Genomic DNA, 15,668 nt, shown 5'->3' on the forward strand with positions numbered 1-15,668 from the left:
AGTGTTTGTGAAAACTCCTAGTATATATCATTAAGTAGCCCTTTGTCTGTATTCATTGTTCAATTTTGCACTTGTTATAAATTTTAGGGCGTCAGCAGTTATGGTTGGTTTTCAGTATTGGAATTTTCGATATTCATGCATGGAAGCTGGTTTACTTTATTAATTCTATGTCTTCTTACACAGTTGGTATTTTATTAATTTATTTTTGGTTGAACAAATTAAGGAGTTGAATAACTTGTTTTTGCTACCAAGGTAGCACTAATGGAGACTGTCTACCGACGAGGGTTCACCAGCTTGAATCAAACCCGAGACCTTTACATACGCCAAGCTTGAATTCTGGCCTTCCCAATTTAGCCAAATTTTGTTAGCAGGGCAAGTAATAGAAATTAAAAAATTAATTTTTAATTAGCGGAATGTTTGTTGGTCTATTACTAGTTCGATTGTAATTTACAATACAGGATATCCTAAGTAGGCTTGCATATTTAAAGTGTTGTGAGCTAGTGAGAATTTTGTCGTGAACATGTATAGAAAGAAGCCTTTATTTTCTTTTAGCGTGTTTAGAATCTAATGTTGGTTATTAAATCTTACAGAGACGTGCGATATATGATGCACTACTTAAGTGTACGAAGCCAACAATATTATGGGATCTTTATGCTTTTACATCTGGGCCTTCCAGGTTTAAGAACACTTCTCCTTTGGTGCGCTTATTGGATGAGTATTTGCGACTTATTGGCAAAGATACTCACCACGCTTCAATGGACATGATTGAAAGTGGGTCTTTCACCTTGTCAAATGACTTATGGAGAATAAGTAGTGTGAATTCCAGTTATACAATGTGCCAGAGTTATCCATTTGCTTTGGTTGTTCCAAAGACCATTAGGTAATTTATTGAGGATCAAGCTTGCTGCTTTTGCGTAGTTATGGTTATATTTATAAGGTTGAATCCACTGAAGCATTCATTTGATAACTTTGTGTTGTCCTGATGTAAGTGATGATGAAGTGCTCCAGGCTTGCAAATTCCGTGCTAGATGCCGGCTGCCTGTAATTTCATGGTGTCATCCTGGTATGTACGAAATCTTCATGTCATTTCTGTAAATTTTTGGCGCAGTTCTATGCTTCTTATTTTCATTGTTTTGCATTTTATTATTGTAATGTGAAGAGGCACTTCTAACATAATGGAACTATTGACTATAGATACTGGCGCAGTTCTTGCACGTTCCGCCCAACCTTTAGTTGGTCTCATGATGAATATAAGGAGGTAATGCAAACTATCTAATCAAATATGTGTATCTCAAAGGCAGAACAATATGGGATATATTAAGTTAATTCCCAAGGTTGGAAGTCTTAACGATGTTCTTTATGCTGTATAAACAGTGTCTATTTCAATTTGATAGAAGGAAGAATTGTAAGCCCATGTACTAGCATGTTCTTTTAATGGCTGGAGTGATGCTTGCTTTTTTTATTGGGTGGGGAGGGGGAGTTGAACTCTGTTGAGCTAATGTCTTTTCTTTTTGCTTTTTTATGTTTTCATTTCTAGTCCTTAATTTGGACGATTTTTTAAAATCTCTCGTTTAAGAAATGAAATGAACATAACAGTGACAAGCTTTATGTGTTTTCTTGCAGCATCACGGATGAAAAACTTGTGGCTGCACTTTGCAGCAACCTTGATGGCTCAAGGAGGTCAGATTAAACACGCATTATGCATCCACATTAAACATGAATTATTTCTGCAATAAGTTACAAGTTATTTCTGCAATTCACTTATTATCTTTGTAAAAAAATGAGTTATGCATCCACGTTAAGCACTAATCAAAAGTGAATATTTTAAAGGACAACCTCTCCTAAAAACATAAGCTCTTTGGGTGAAGATCCATCAAGATTTGTTTTTATATCTCTAGCATGTTGTTCCCTACTGCAATGGTCATATTTCTAACAACCACTCCTAAAATCTTAGCTGTTAGGTGAAGGCTAAGTTTTCGTTTTTCCTCTAGTAATTCTAGACTTCTAGTACATTGTAAATATTTAATTGAAAATGTGTGCTCGGTGCTTTTCTCACGTAGTTTATGCATTTTTTTTTAATGCAATCCTTCATGCATTTTTTAAAACATTCTAAAATTGTATTTCTCTTTTAGAAAGCTATATATTGCTGATGCGAGACCAAGGAAAAATGCAATAGCTAATGGAGCCTTGGGAGGTGGTTCAGAATCATCATCAAACTATTTTCAATCTGAGGTCTGTAATAGGCTTGAGTTGTTCACTTGTTTTTTCATTAAAAAATTTGGTCTTCATTTTAAGCATCTAATTCTTAATTTATATATTTTCAGATAGTCTTTTTTGGAATAGACAACATCCATGGAATGAGAGAGAGCTTTGTTCGGCTTCGAGAGTACATGGACAATCATGGCAGAACATCATCAGATGGAATGTCCTCATTTTTGGTCAGTATCTGAATGTTATAATGTTTTTGCTATTTGTGTTCTCAATGTACTGAGTGGATTATCAAAATGGTTTGCTTTGGAGCTGCGTCTAAATTCTGTCCTAGACAATTTTTGGTTGATTTAAAAGAAGCTGAATGTGAAATGTGGTGTAGTCATAAAAGTGAAACTATTATTCCCACTTAAATCATCCTGTAGCATGGTTAACTGTTACAGGACTTTGATACAAATGAATTAACAATGCTCATATCATACTGCGCAGTGTTACTTTGTTATGATTTTGTTATACCAAATTGTTATGTACTAATGACTGTTTAGTTTGGCAAAATTTCCACTTATGACATTTTAATACATGTTCGACTGATTTGGTTTATGATTGGCTTGAGGGACTGTTATATGGAGTCAATTAATAGAGTCCGTGTCTCTAACTTTGTGAGTTGTATTAAGACTGTTTTTATGAGTTCTGTTTAGAGACATGGTGGTGGGTCGATATGGGGTGGTGGCAATTTAAGTAGTATGTCTGCTTCGGTTACAACCCTTGGGGACAGTGGATGGTTATCGCATGTTCAGAATGTCTTGGCTGGTGGAGCTTGGATTGCTTCTCGTGTTGCTATGGAAAAGGCTTCTGTTCTTGTACATTGCAGGTATTATGATGGTGTATTTCTCACTAGTCTAAACCTGTAAATTAAAAAATTGCAATCTTTCGATTTCTTACCTCGTATGATGAGTGTACTTTTTTTCTTTGGTAGTGATGGATGGGATAGGACAAGCCAGTTAATTTCACTCGCTAATTTGTTGCTTGATCCGTATTATCGGACATTCAGAGGGTTTCAGGTAAGTGACATTACTAAACTATTTGAATGTCTTCTATCTTATTGCCACCGTAAGAAGATACACAAATTTTCCTCCTTTTGCTCTTTGATATTACCATTTAACTTAGTCTAGAGTAAACAAGTCATAGTCATATGTTGAAAATGAGTCGATGAACTTATCTTTTACCAAGTCATTTAACACAACATTCTTCCTTATGCAGGCACTTGTTGAAAAAGACTGGTTAGCATTTGGTCATCCATTTTCTGATCGTGTGGGAACACCATCTGTCTCTGGAAGTGGCAACGTATCTTTCGAGTTATCTAGGCAGTCTTCAACTGGCATCGCATCGCCACCCATGCGCCAGTCATCAGGAACAATCCCACCTCAACCTTCAGTTTCATCTCAGGCGCATAACTCAAACAACCACTCTCCCATTTTTTTGCAGGTTTGTTCCATGACTAACCTCTAAGCATCATTGAGTAATAAAACAACTCGTGCTTATAGCTTCTCTTTGGTTGTTTTCTTCCTAGAAATCTCTCCTTCAAATTGAGGCCTCAATATGTACTTCATTTTTTAACTTTTAATTATATTTCATTTTTTGAAATACCTTGAGCTAATCCTTTGAAGGTTGGTACCACTACGAATTTGATGATGTGGTATTGTCAGTAAGTATTATTAAGATTTTGATTAGTAGTCCAACTTAAACCCAAAACTTGGTGAGTTCAAAAGAAATTTAGTCTTTATTTGGTTTAATGGGCTGTGACTGTAAGTTTCCTTGTGAAAGTAAAAATAAATAAATAAAACATAATCGAAGTTTTTGTTTGACATTGCCTGTTGAAATTAAAATTAACATTTATCACATGTCAGTTAATTTTATATTTGCTATTAACTACAAGGGAAATGGAATAACTCCCTGACAAGAAGAATAAATATAGAGAAGATGTGATCATGATCCCATACTTGACTTGCATACGTACTTGGGGATAAGTGTTGTTGTTTCTGCACATATTATCACATTCTTTGTCATGAAATGTATTTGACATTTCCAAATAGTTGCAGTTGGATGAGATTAAAGAAAGTTCTATGACTTTGAAAAGATTATAAACCATGGAAAGAAATGTGTCCTTTTCCTTATTTGTACATTCAATTACCCCAATATTTATGTAATACTAGCCATATGGGATTCGAAACTTGTTGAGATGGTGCTAAAGAATAAGGTTGGGCAAAGCAATATTTGAGGTTTTTTGCATTTGATGAATCGATGATGATAATGTTAGTTTTAAATTCTATTATAGTTTATTTCAGTGTTTCCTGTTTGTTAAATTCATATTTCTCTATTTTGAGTTGTGAGACATTTATTTCCAGGGTGATTTATATTATTTGTTTGACTTAATGATTGGTTCATGATTTTTTGGGGGGACACCAGCATTGAATTAGAGACTCTGTATCCAAATCCATGTTTTTATTTAATGTTACATTAATTACTGTTATGCATGCATAATTATAAATATATTTTTATCTATTATTGAATTGCACATTGAGGTTTAGAAAATGGAGTCTGGATGGCTGTTATATTCTTACAACTATTTTATCTATGCTTTTAGAGTTGGTACTTGATTTGGGTTTGATTATATATTTTGTTTTTTTGCATAACACTTAAATTCAGTGTCCAAATTTATTTTGATTTGGGTATATTTTTTCAGTGGGTTGATTGTGTGTCACAACTGCTGCGGATGTATCCTTTTGCTTTTGAATTTTCTGCGGTATGTGTTCTTCAATATTTCTGTATTTGTTCTTTCGCTTAATTGCAGTTTCAGTCACTCTATTTTTATTGATTCACGAAATTAGTCTCTCTATTTTAAAAGTTGACAGTTTTGGTCCCTCCCTCTAATTGTTTTAACTAAAAAACGACGACGTGAGATGCTTTAAATAACGTGACATATGATACGATGATGTAGGATGATTAACACCATGTAATTTGAATAAAACGTCGTAAAAACTTAGATTTTAACTTTAGAAATTTTTCATGTTTTCAATTTAATTAATGACATGAATAATTAGTGCTTCTAGATGGTTCTATATCATATAATTGTATGTTACGTCATTAAAAATATATCAAATCGTCATTTTTTAGTTCAAAAATTGGAGAGGGAGACCAAAACTGTCGACTTTTAAAATAGGGGGGCCCATGTCGTGAAGTGGTAATAATAGTGAGACCCAAACTGCAATTAAGCCTTGTTCTTTTGTAAAACTTTCTCGTTGTATCTTTCTAGTGGATAAGTTGTACTATTTCATTATTTAGGCTTTCCTGGTGGACTTCTTAGACTGCATGTTTTCTTCTCGCTTTGGAAACTTCTTCTTTAATAGGTATTTCTCTCTCTCTCTCTCTCTCTCTCTCTCTCTTATTTTTATCAATTTGTCCTCGCATGAAATATGGATGGAGTTATAGGCATGCAGTTTCCTGACATGGCCATCTCATTTTGAAGCTGTGAAATATTACTACTTGAATAGGCTTTGAAGTGGTTGTGAGATAGGTTGCATTTGTGATACATAATTTAGGTCGATGCAATTGAAGAGTTATGTTTCAATTTTGTCCACTGAAATTCTTATTTCACCAACACAGTTGATTTTTAAATCATATAGCCTTTCTCTACCTGTTGATGTTATTATCATACTGCATCTTGTTATATTCACATTCCGTGATTTTATGTCATGCTTATTGACTCAGGGCATTATCTTCTGTTGTCATTGTTAATTTCCCTTTATTGTTGATGCTTGAAGATGATTGCTGTCAACAATATTTTCGTCTACTCTTATGATCTCTCTAACACTAACAGCTACAGAAATGTGTATCAAGGGAATTGCAGTTTCCACGTTGCTGGTTGTTATATTTTGTTCTGATTATTTTTTTTTCAGTGAGAAGGAGAGGCTGCAGTGCAGTGTGTTTGAAACTTGTGGATGTTTGTGGGCATACTTGGCTGATATGCGGGCATCAGAAGGAGGTTCTCATGCGCATTGTAATCCCTTTTATGATCCACTGAAGTATAGCAGTCCTCTTCTGCCCCCAGCAGCAGCGTTAGCCCCAACTTTATGGCCCCAATTCCACCTTCGTTGGGCCTGCCCAGAAGAAGCACAAAGTGGGGAGGTTGAAGCACAATGTAGGAAGATAATTCTGAAAAACTTTGAGATACAGAAGGTAATTATGTTCCTCAATTTTCTAAATTTTACTGTGTTCTATTCAAAAGCCACTGCCTTTCTCCATTTGAAGATGGCCATTACTAATCGTCAGTTCACACTTTTTTTCGTAAGCTTATCAATTATCAGAACAAATCTGTGTTTTATTTCCATCGTCCCCCAAATGAATTGTAATGTTGATTAGTTAGGATCTTCCTTTTAATATTATTAGTGCTGTGTGGGATGGAAACAGGCTAAAGAAGTGGCAGAAAGGAAAGCTCAAGAAACTACAAGTGCCATGGAATTGTTGAATGCTGAATTGCGACGTGAGAAGGTGTTAAACATCTCAGCTACGAACAAAGCCAAGAGGATAACCAAAGAGAATACAGACATAAAGCGTGCAATTCAGTCAATTGGGTGCAAGATTCACTTTTCTAGTAGTGGTGATTGCATTGTTGACATTGAAAACAACCCAGCGGATGCAGTTCCAAACTTGCGTTGTTCCTCTAGGCAAGGGTCAAGTACTGCTGTGATTAATGACAAAACGGATCTATCTGTTTCTGTAACAGAAGACGACGACGATGATGGAAACAATGTTATTGGTCGAATATGTGAAACTCTATGCCCATTTCGCACTGGAGATGGAGGCTGCAGATGGCCAAATGGTGGTTGTGCTCAACTAGGTAGTCAGTTTGTTGGGTTTAAGGCAAATTTCGATGCATTTGACCGACTCTCGATTGATGACAGTTATTTCAAGCCTTAGTAAACTGCAAATTTTCTTCCTAAATAGACCTCAAGGCCACATCAACCAATTTTGCTTTTCTTTCTGCAGTGGAAATAGCAGTTAATTCTTTTGAATAATGGGGAGAAAGGGTGGACCCTTGCATTTTTATTGGGTCTTCGAAATTGTACAGGATATAAGAGTTGGGATGATTTGAATCACGGTGATCCTCATTATTATATTCATGTATATAATTGTAAATTTAGGGACAACAATAGTAGCCGATCACATTGGAATCATTCTTAATAAGATCAATTTTGTATAGATGATCATGTTTTTCTATTAATATTTTTGCTACATCGTAATGAAGACAATCAATCATTGACATGTACGTACATTACTCTGCCATTTCCACCTGTTCACAATTTGGTTAAGGTTCACCTTAATGCATTATTGTTATTTGTGAATTGTGACACAGCTGGTTAAAGATTTCCTTCTCCAATGTCAGCATCATATACTATGGGTATCCTAGAATCTTAAGAGTAGTGAAGGTTCAGAAGTTTGAGTGACCTGATTCAAAGCAGCAGAGGTAAAAATGGAGTAAATTGTTATTTTTGAACTTTAGAAAAACTTCCTTTAACAAGACACTACAGACTAACTATCCAGTAAATAGGAGTGCTACCTACACTATAGAGGTGAACATATGTCCACTAGGACCACTTTTAGTGTCTAATATCGGTTTTATGATCAATAGTTTTGTCCAAGGTAAAAAGAAAAAAATCTAAAAAACATGTTACATAATAAGGGTAATTCTTTTAGAAAAATTCTCTCAAGTTATCTTGTTCATAATTTAAGATTATATGTGAGTATTTTAATTAGTTAATTAGTGCACAATACTAGAATAATTTCCTTCTCCAACAACATTTGACTCTTTAGAAAATGAAACAAATTTCCTTTCGAACATAATAGCATGTGAAAATATTGAAGTAGCATTGTATTGTATACAAATAATAGTAATTTCTTAGTTAAAAAAAATTAATAATAATAATTTCTATTCATTATCTTGCGATCCACGACCATCGTCATTGGGAGACTTCCCACGAGCCTTCCTCTCATTCCACCTTGCCCAAATCCATCTTGAAATAAAGAATCCTCCTATTGCATACACCTGGAAACAAATGGATAAATAAAAAAAGCACATAAGAGTTATCACTTATCACGGTATTTCGAAAGATAGGGAAACAGGAGAACCATCTTTGTAACCATTTGTACTGGTTTTTGTTTTGAACTTCACCATAACACAATCAAGATGTCCACTTTATAAAACTATATCAAAGTGAAAGGTCTTAATTTGATTTATCTAACACCTTCCCAAGTGGCAAGGGTTGATTCTTCTGGACTTCAAACCAAACCAAGAACCACTTATTTTTGTTATCACCAAGCACAAGTCTCTTTCAGTATATCCAGAAATATACCTCTCGCCCTTCCAATCTGTAAATAAAATTGTCTATATACGTATGGTACTTGAAGAGATATCGGAATTAAAGTAACCATCTTAGAAGTATAGTTTTAACCATGAAATTTCAAAACAAATCTTCACCCGATCATATCTTGACTAGACAAACTATGTTTTTCTTTTGCTAACCTGCCGTAACTAACTACGGCTTTTGGCTCTCAGGCGGACACCTCAGGGTAGTCCCACCCACAAGCTTCCGTCCTTTGGACAAGCTAATCACCTGACTGGACAAACTATATTGTTTTGTATGTTTGTGTCGATAAACTGATAGATGAAAAATCTGTTTTGTATCTAATTTTCATGTGAAACTGTTTTTTGACATCAAAATTCTGATGTTGAATATAGCGTCCATTGATTTTAGTGTGTACATTTGATATTAGTAGAAGATATGGAAGGTAAAAAGTAAGAGAGATAGATGAGATAAACACACAAGGTGACGCATAGTGTTTCTATATTCTGATGTTTAAATAACACAACTGATTTTTATCCATTGTTGCAAAAACAAAAGACAAAAAGGATTCATTCATGTAGAAACAGATGGACCCCATGAAGGCCCCAAATCATTATTCATTAGGAAAATATGATGGGAAACCTTTGAAACCATCATTGATACAATAATAATTTTCATCATCCAAATCCTAATGATATATTCGTAGGAGACACCAACACTAATTGGTTTGAGAGGATTATTACGTATCTCAATTGAAAATTAATGTGTTGCATTCATGAAAGAACAGTCCTTTGCTTGAAACAGTTGGTTCACTAGATACTTTAATTTCTAAGAAAGATCCCAAAACCCTAATCTCAAATATACATACACATAAGATTGCAATTTCACTTGAATAGAAAAATAAAAATCTGAACCTAATGAACAATTGAATTAAAAAAGAAAAATACCTGGTAGAGAATAAGAGGATTGGAAGTCTTGGTAGTAGAGTTGTGAGAATCAGGCTCAGCCTGAAGAGGTGAAGGAACAACAAGTTGTGTTTTGGGAAAGGTTACAACATTAGTGTTGGAAATAATTGGAGCATGTTCCTCCTCCTGGAGTTTTGGAATGATGGATGATGGTTTGTTTTTAGCATGATGATTGTGTTTTGGTGGAAAAAAAGGAAGTTGGAAATTGAAGTTGAAGTTTGGGAAGAAAGGGAAAATGGGGTTTGGTTTTGTGTCTGCTTCAACAACCATTGTTGTTATTTCGGTGGTTTTGTTGCTCATTCTGAAAGAGGCGGAGATATCAATATAATGAATTTGGTTTGAATTGCTGCTAATTGCATCATTGATTTGTATTTATAGTTAGATAGATGCAAAAATGAATTTTGGTAACTGCACAACTCACAACACAACAATCGCCACTCTTCAACCTTAAATTCTCCTCTCTACTATTTATTTATTATTTTTTCACAGTGTTCTCACTCGTAGACAAATTAGTAAATTAAAAATTATTAAATTAATTTTGAGATTTCACAAATGTTTTATTTGTTCTCAGATATAAACTAAAATTTAAATGTATTTCTCAAATTGAACAAAATTTACCTTAGTTTTTGTTTATATTTTAAGACAAAAATATATATATTTTTGAAATTATAAAATATCAGTCAAATTAATTCTTATATAGACTTTTATGGACTATAGTATGATATGTTAATTAAATGTGTAGTTCATTGTCTCACATTAACATTGAATTAATTTACTATAAAATTTAAGTCTTTTATATCGATAGTTAATTAATGCACAATTTCAATAACAAATAAATTTATTTATGAGAGGATCAAATTTCATAAACATGTCAAATAAATATTGAGAAGTCATATATTTAATTAATATGTCATACTATAATTTCTAATAACACAAATTTACGAAAAAAATTATTTTAACTGATTTATAATTTAAAAATATATTTATCGATTTATAAAAATTTAAATACTAATTTAATCAACAATTACAAATTCAAAGATTAATTTGTCTAATCATTTTTTTCCCTTCTACATATTTAATCTATACAATTTATAAAAAAAAATCTATTATCTAAATTATTTTTTATGGTTAATAAATTATATCATTAAATATAAAATTATATTAATTGAAACATAGTAGATATTTATTATTAAATAAGAGAGAAATTATTAATTTTTGTTTATATTAAAAATATGAATTAAATTACCATTTTACTCTTTTAGTTTGTGACTAACTAATTTGAATTATCACCTACAAAATTTCAGTTTATGTCAAAAAAATGTGGCATTGAAGGGAAGCTATCATTGTCGTTCAACACAAAATTGACTCCTTTGTCACACGTAACAGTTTGAGTGTAGGAAAACTTCAAAGGAATTGAAGATATTTATTTATTCTCAATGCTAAGGATAACTACAATGTCACCAACATATTGCTTCTGCTCTTTCCCCTCATCAACTCATTTGTCTCTTATCAATTACATTCAGAGGAAAATTGATTATTACAACAACAATGCTTTTATTTTTCTTTCTAACTATGATCCATTCAGTTAGGTTCATCAAGTTTTGTTTTTTATTGACTCAGAAAAAGTTATGTTTATTTATTTATTTTCTTTTTGACCTTTCAAATTTAAGATTTAATTTATATATATAAGTCAATCAAACACACTAAAATCTATTATATAAATAATTGTGATTTCTCAATTTAATATCTTTTTCTTTTTCAAAAGCTCTTAAGAGAGTAGGTAAGGTTACATTACCTTTCTATAAAGATAAATCCTATACAATAGGGGAATATCTACACAAATCTTTTTCTTTTTTTATTTATTAAATTTAGTGTTTGATTATTTTTTTACAAGAAATTTAGTGTTTGATGAATTGCCACAAATATCAAACTGTATTTTAGTAGTTAGCGACCTAAACATCATGGTATTGAACAAAATGTCTCACATGATATAGCAGTTACTAATAGAATAGGAAGGAAACTCATAAATGAAATGTGTATTGCTTCTCACTATATTGCCATAATGATTTTTACATATCAGGAATCAGAAAATAAACTATATGTTTTGGCATCAAGAACTATTTGTCTAATTGATGCTATTCCCCCTATCACAACTAAAATTGAGGATCCTCCTCCAATCAATGTATTCACCCAAAAGATTATGCTTTGTTTTGAGGGCTTGAAAGTTATATTGAAAAATACCATTGGCAATATAAAATCAAGAGGTATGAATGCAAATGCTCCAAACAATGCCATTATATCTGGAAAGAATGGTAACATAGCTGCAAAAACTGTGGCTGCTGCCACTGATATTGACCTAGAGAGCACCCTTGGCACTACATTTCTCATGGAAAACTGTCCTTTGTTTGGATCTCCAAATATAGTTTCAAATAATTCATTTGTTGGTTGCAGATATACCTGTAATATAACCATGTTTATAGTTATTCATCACATAATTGAAATGCTGTCAATTGCAAATAGATGCAGTAGTGGATGGATCTATTTGAGTTTATATAATGATATATAAGTCCTTGAGAGACCATTTAGAAGAACTTACGAAAACAACTTATGATATGTCTATAAGTTGTTTGCACCTTATTTCCATAAGCTCCCGATCATATCTTATGGAAACAGCTTACAAATTATATGAAAACATATTTTATTTCATCTTTTGTTATAGAAATAGCTTATACATAAATACTTATATGATAAACAGGTGAGCTATAAATGCTTAATTAAGTTGTTTATCAAAATAGGTTCTAATTCTACAAATGTTCGTTTGGATAAACAACTTAACAAAGCGTTGATTGAACTAGTGTTGATCGTATAACCATTTATGTATAAGCGATTGCATGTCGGCAATCAAGAGGAAACTTGTTTTCATAAACTATTCTACTGAACTTATTGAAATAAGCTTAAAATATCATAAGCTATTTTCATAAGTTCTTTTCTTTCAAACACTTACACGTGCATTTATGTCATAAGATAAGTCTAACCAAACTTAAAATAAGTTATTCCAAACACATCCAAAGTCGAATTGCAAAATCGACAAATTAGGTGTTCTTACCGCTGTCAGTCCAAACACTTGCAGAAGGATGAGTATGTTTGTCATCAAGAAAAACCATTTGGGAAGCAAAAGCTTTGTCTTCCCAATGTAATTTTGAAGAACTGTTGCACCAGCTGCATTGCCAAAGGCCCAATAACCAGAGATGGCAACACTGAAATAGGTAGCAACTATAACAGAATAACACACACATAGTCCTTTCAACATTTTTCCCTTCACAGGTGGTGCCAAAGTTGCCTACAAATTCCACCAGAATAGTAATTAGTCACTTCACATGTGCATTTGGCTATTCTAAACTTAACAAAAAAATATATCAATTTAATCCGTATACACTGTCACTATAAAAAAGTTTTACACATGCAGTCGATCATATCTCACTATTGTGCCACTCTATTATATTAGTTCCTAAAATACCTCCACAAATATCTAGGTAGTGAGATATGATTGGATGCACGTGTGAAATTCTGTCAAAACTAAACAAAGTTAAAGTATGTTTTTACATTTGATTCCATATTCAACATTTCTTGATTGAAAGTGAATAATAAGATGCTAAACTAACCTGTATCTCTGGAATAATCCCGCTAGCATATGTGGTAGCAATGATTGAAATACCATTGAAGACACCAAATAGCTTATCTGTATCAGAACCTTGTACAGAATAATGTCGAGGCGGCGCGTCTTTCAAGTGACCTGTATTAGACACACAAGTAAACACATCAGTTAGATTACATTACAAGTTTCTGTCATACATTTCCAAAAAGCCATTTTGTTTTCATTTCCTTACCAACGTATATCGAACCGATTGTTAGACATGTTGCATAAGTCACACATAGAATCAAAGAAATGAGATTAATGTGCCTTAAGGAATGAAAAGATGGAAGTTGAGCCAAAAGCATCGTTACAACTCCACATATGATAATAAATTGGTAAAGCTTCATTGACCCTTCTGGATGGTAGAGTTGGTAAATGAACTGCAAAAAGGAGAAGAAAAAATGTAGCAACTCAATGAAACAATAGTAAGAAAGTGGAAAATTCTGTATCTGTAAAGGGAAAATGATATTTTTTACAGTACCTTGAGGCTTTTTCCTCCTACAAGAGGACCACCAATTACCGTCCCAAAGCATATGATAAACTGAAGAGGACCTACATAGTATTTTGCCCATCCAGGTCCTGCCACAATATTTTCCAATCAGTTATGAATGCTCCAATCTATTTAAACAACACACATCCTCAAAATAGTATCAATCATCAATTTAGTCTCTGAATTTGAAAATTCTCGATCACATTGATTTTTGGGTCGGTCAATATAGTCTTTGAAATGTATTTCAAAATGACTAATGTAAGTAAAAAATTTCAATTTCAATGATCATTTTGAAAATAATCAAGAAGTTTGACTCAAGTGGTTAATGAGTTTCAGTTAAAAACGAATCGATCGCGAGTATTCGAATTGAAACCTCAACTGAAACAATCTTAAACCAGACTTTACTTAATTCATAACCGAACTTATTACCAGAACCTCTTTCCACATAGAATTTTGAAGTTTCATAAATTTCAGGTACTAAACCTATCTTACAATTTCAAGGACTAATTCAGTTATTCAAAAAGAAAGGAAAGTGAAGATGAATTCACCTAAAATATCTCTAGCCATATCTCTGAATCTAAGCTGGCGGCGGCCAAGGTGAGCATGATGTTCTAAGACAAGAGATAAAAGATTGTATGAATAGAATGTGATAAGTCCTGCAAGGATCAACCAAACCACTCCTCCAAACCAACCCAAAAGAGTAAAAGAGAATGGAAGTGTTAGAATCACTGGTCCCACAATTGATGTTGTCAAATGATATCCACAGTGCAACCATGATCCTACAAACACAACCATATAGTCAAATCAACAAACACCCTTTTCCTTATTTACATCAAAATTCATAATACAAATCACAGAACAAAATATATAGTTGAATCCTTAATTACCTCGAGATACAAGAACAAACTTTGCTCCTGCATCTAAGTCTTGTGGAGTACTACTAGAGTGATTGATTGCAAAACCCTTTTCACTATCACTTGTATATACTTCTGAAGAGCTTTGAGCACCAGTTCCCATCTTAATTTTGTTGCTGTTTTTCTCAGTGATGTTGTTTTAATTGTTGTTCTGCAGATGTTTAATATTATATAAATTCATATGATATATATATGTACCTTGAGCTAAAAAAATTATTATATGATATAACAGAAATATCTTATCTTATACTACAAATGAGTTTGAAGAAATTGATGCAAGTTGACATAAATGTTGAAAAATACTTTAATTAGTTTAGATGTAGAAAAAACATGTTAGAATTATTATGGTCAAAGAACCAATTCTACTGTGTATTGGAAACTAACTCTTTTGGACTAGTAGTATTTTTTAACATGCTTGATTATTACTTAAAAAATGCTTAATTATTACTCTCTTCCCTTTATATCTCTGTTTTTTTAGTCACACTTTATATCTTTATTAATAGTTGAAATTTTTGCATACACGTTAAATGGGCCCTTAATTGATGTATACATGTACCAATTTTTTTTTTTATTTATATTTATCATTAATTATTATGCAAATTCTCATTTTTCAATATAAAATATTATATATACTTTTTTTTAGTCATATACTATTAGAAATAATCTAGTAAACACAAATCATCTTAATTATAACTAAGAAGAAGAAAAATATAAATTATACATTGTTTTTTAAAACGCCCATTACTTTGAAACAGAACAAAAAAACTAGTAAAAAGAATACAATGTTGGAATTGAGGGAGTTGTTTTTTATTAAGAAATCATAGAGTTTTATTTTATGTTATTGTGAGGTGGGGTAGTGTGTGTGACATATATAAATATAAAGCATCAAAGGTGGCTAAGGGGCTCGTCCTATGTGAATATAAAAGTCAATTAAATCAGCTGTATAAATAATAAAAATATGCCAAATACTATGTATGGAATAATGGAAGTTATGTT

General features: G+C 32.5%; 3 protein-coding genes across 4 annotated transcripts in view; 1 reads left to right on the forward strand and 2 right to left on the reverse strand.

Moving 5' to 3' along the window:
- Positions 1-7,467, forward strand: part of LOC101510463 (phosphatidylinositol-3-phosphatase myotubularin-1) — a 13,131-nt gene extending 5,664 nt beyond the window's left edge. For both annotated transcript variants that reach the window (XM_004496114.4, XM_027333309.2), the window contains 13 exons: positions 591-880; positions 990-1,063; positions 1,195-1,258; positions 1,624-1,680; positions 2,133-2,232; positions 2,325-2,438; positions 2,907-3,079; positions 3,185-3,269; positions 3,469-3,693; positions 4,952-5,011; positions 5,551-5,615; positions 6,165-6,444; positions 6,676-7,467. In XM_004496114.4, the coding sequence (XP_004496171.1) occupies positions 591-880; positions 990-1,063; positions 1,195-1,258; positions 1,624-1,680; positions 2,133-2,232; positions 2,325-2,438; positions 2,907-3,079; positions 3,185-3,269; positions 3,469-3,693; positions 4,952-5,011; positions 5,551-5,615; positions 6,165-6,444; positions 6,676-7,185 (2,097 nt within the window). In that variant the 3' untranslated portion in view covers positions 7,186-7,467. The remainder of the gene's footprint in view (positions 1-590; positions 881-989; positions 1,064-1,194; positions 1,259-1,623; positions 1,681-2,132; positions 2,233-2,324; positions 2,439-2,906; positions 3,080-3,184; positions 3,270-3,468; positions 3,694-4,951; positions 5,012-5,550; positions 5,616-6,164; positions 6,445-6,675) is intronic.
- Positions 7,468-8,074: 607 nt separating this feature from the next.
- Positions 8,075-10,011, reverse strand: LOC101510792 (uncharacterized). Its single transcript, XM_004496115.4, has 2 exons — positions 9,557-10,011; positions 8,075-8,311 (listed from the first exon to the last, which is right to left on the reverse strand). Exons 1-2 carry the CDS (start codon positions 9,872-9,874, stop codon positions 8,195-8,197), a joined length of 435 nt encoding a protein of 144 aa, XP_004496172.1. The 5' UTR covers positions 9,875-10,011; the 3' UTR covers positions 8,075-8,194.
- Positions 10,012-11,590: 1,579 nt separating this feature from the next.
- On the reverse strand, positions 11,591-14,904 carry LOC101511118 (GABA transporter 1-like). The gene is made up of 7 exons (XM_004496116.4): positions 14,646-14,904; positions 14,307-14,537; positions 13,750-13,847; positions 13,462-13,648; positions 13,237-13,367; positions 12,681-12,914; positions 11,591-12,031 (listed from the first exon to the last, which is right to left on the reverse strand). Exons 1-7 carry the CDS (start codon positions 14,773-14,775, stop codon positions 11,651-11,653), a joined length of 1,392 nt encoding a protein of 463 aa, XP_004496173.1. The 5' UTR covers positions 14,776-14,904; the 3' UTR covers positions 11,591-11,650.
- Positions 14,905-15,668: the final 764 nt, after the last annotated feature.

Source organism: Cicer arietinum, chromosome 4, assembly GCF_000331145.2.
Source record: "Cicer arietinum cultivar CDC Frontier isolate Library 1 chromosome 4, Cicar.CDCFrontier_v2.0, whole genome shotgun sequence".
In the NCBI taxonomy this organism is placed as follows: domain Eukaryota; kingdom Viridiplantae; phylum Streptophyta; class Magnoliopsida; order Fabales; family Fabaceae; genus Cicer; species Cicer arietinum.

Bases quoted from the DNA above. Each gene is read 5' to 3' on its own strand.
- LOC101510792 (XM_004496115.4), bottom strand. From the start codon at position 9,874: ATGAGCAACAAAACCACCGAAATAACAACAATGGTTGTTGAAGCAGAC. The intron at 8,312-9,556 runs GTATTTTTCTTT...ATTTGTTTCCAG, and splicing joins ATCCTCTTATTCTCTACCAG to GTGTATGCAATAGGAGGATT.
- LOC101511118 (XM_004496116.4), bottom strand. From the start codon at position 14,775: ATGGGAACTGGTGCTCAAAGCTCTTCAGAAGTATATACAAGTGATAGT. The intron at 14,538-14,645 runs GTAATTAAGGAT...TTGTGTTTGTAG, and splicing joins GTTTGTTCTTGTATCTCGAG to GATCATGGTTGCACTGTGGA. The intron at 13,368-13,461 runs GTAAGGAAATGA...TGTCTAATACAG, and splicing joins AATCGGTTCGATATACGTTG to GTCACTTGAAAGACGCGCCG.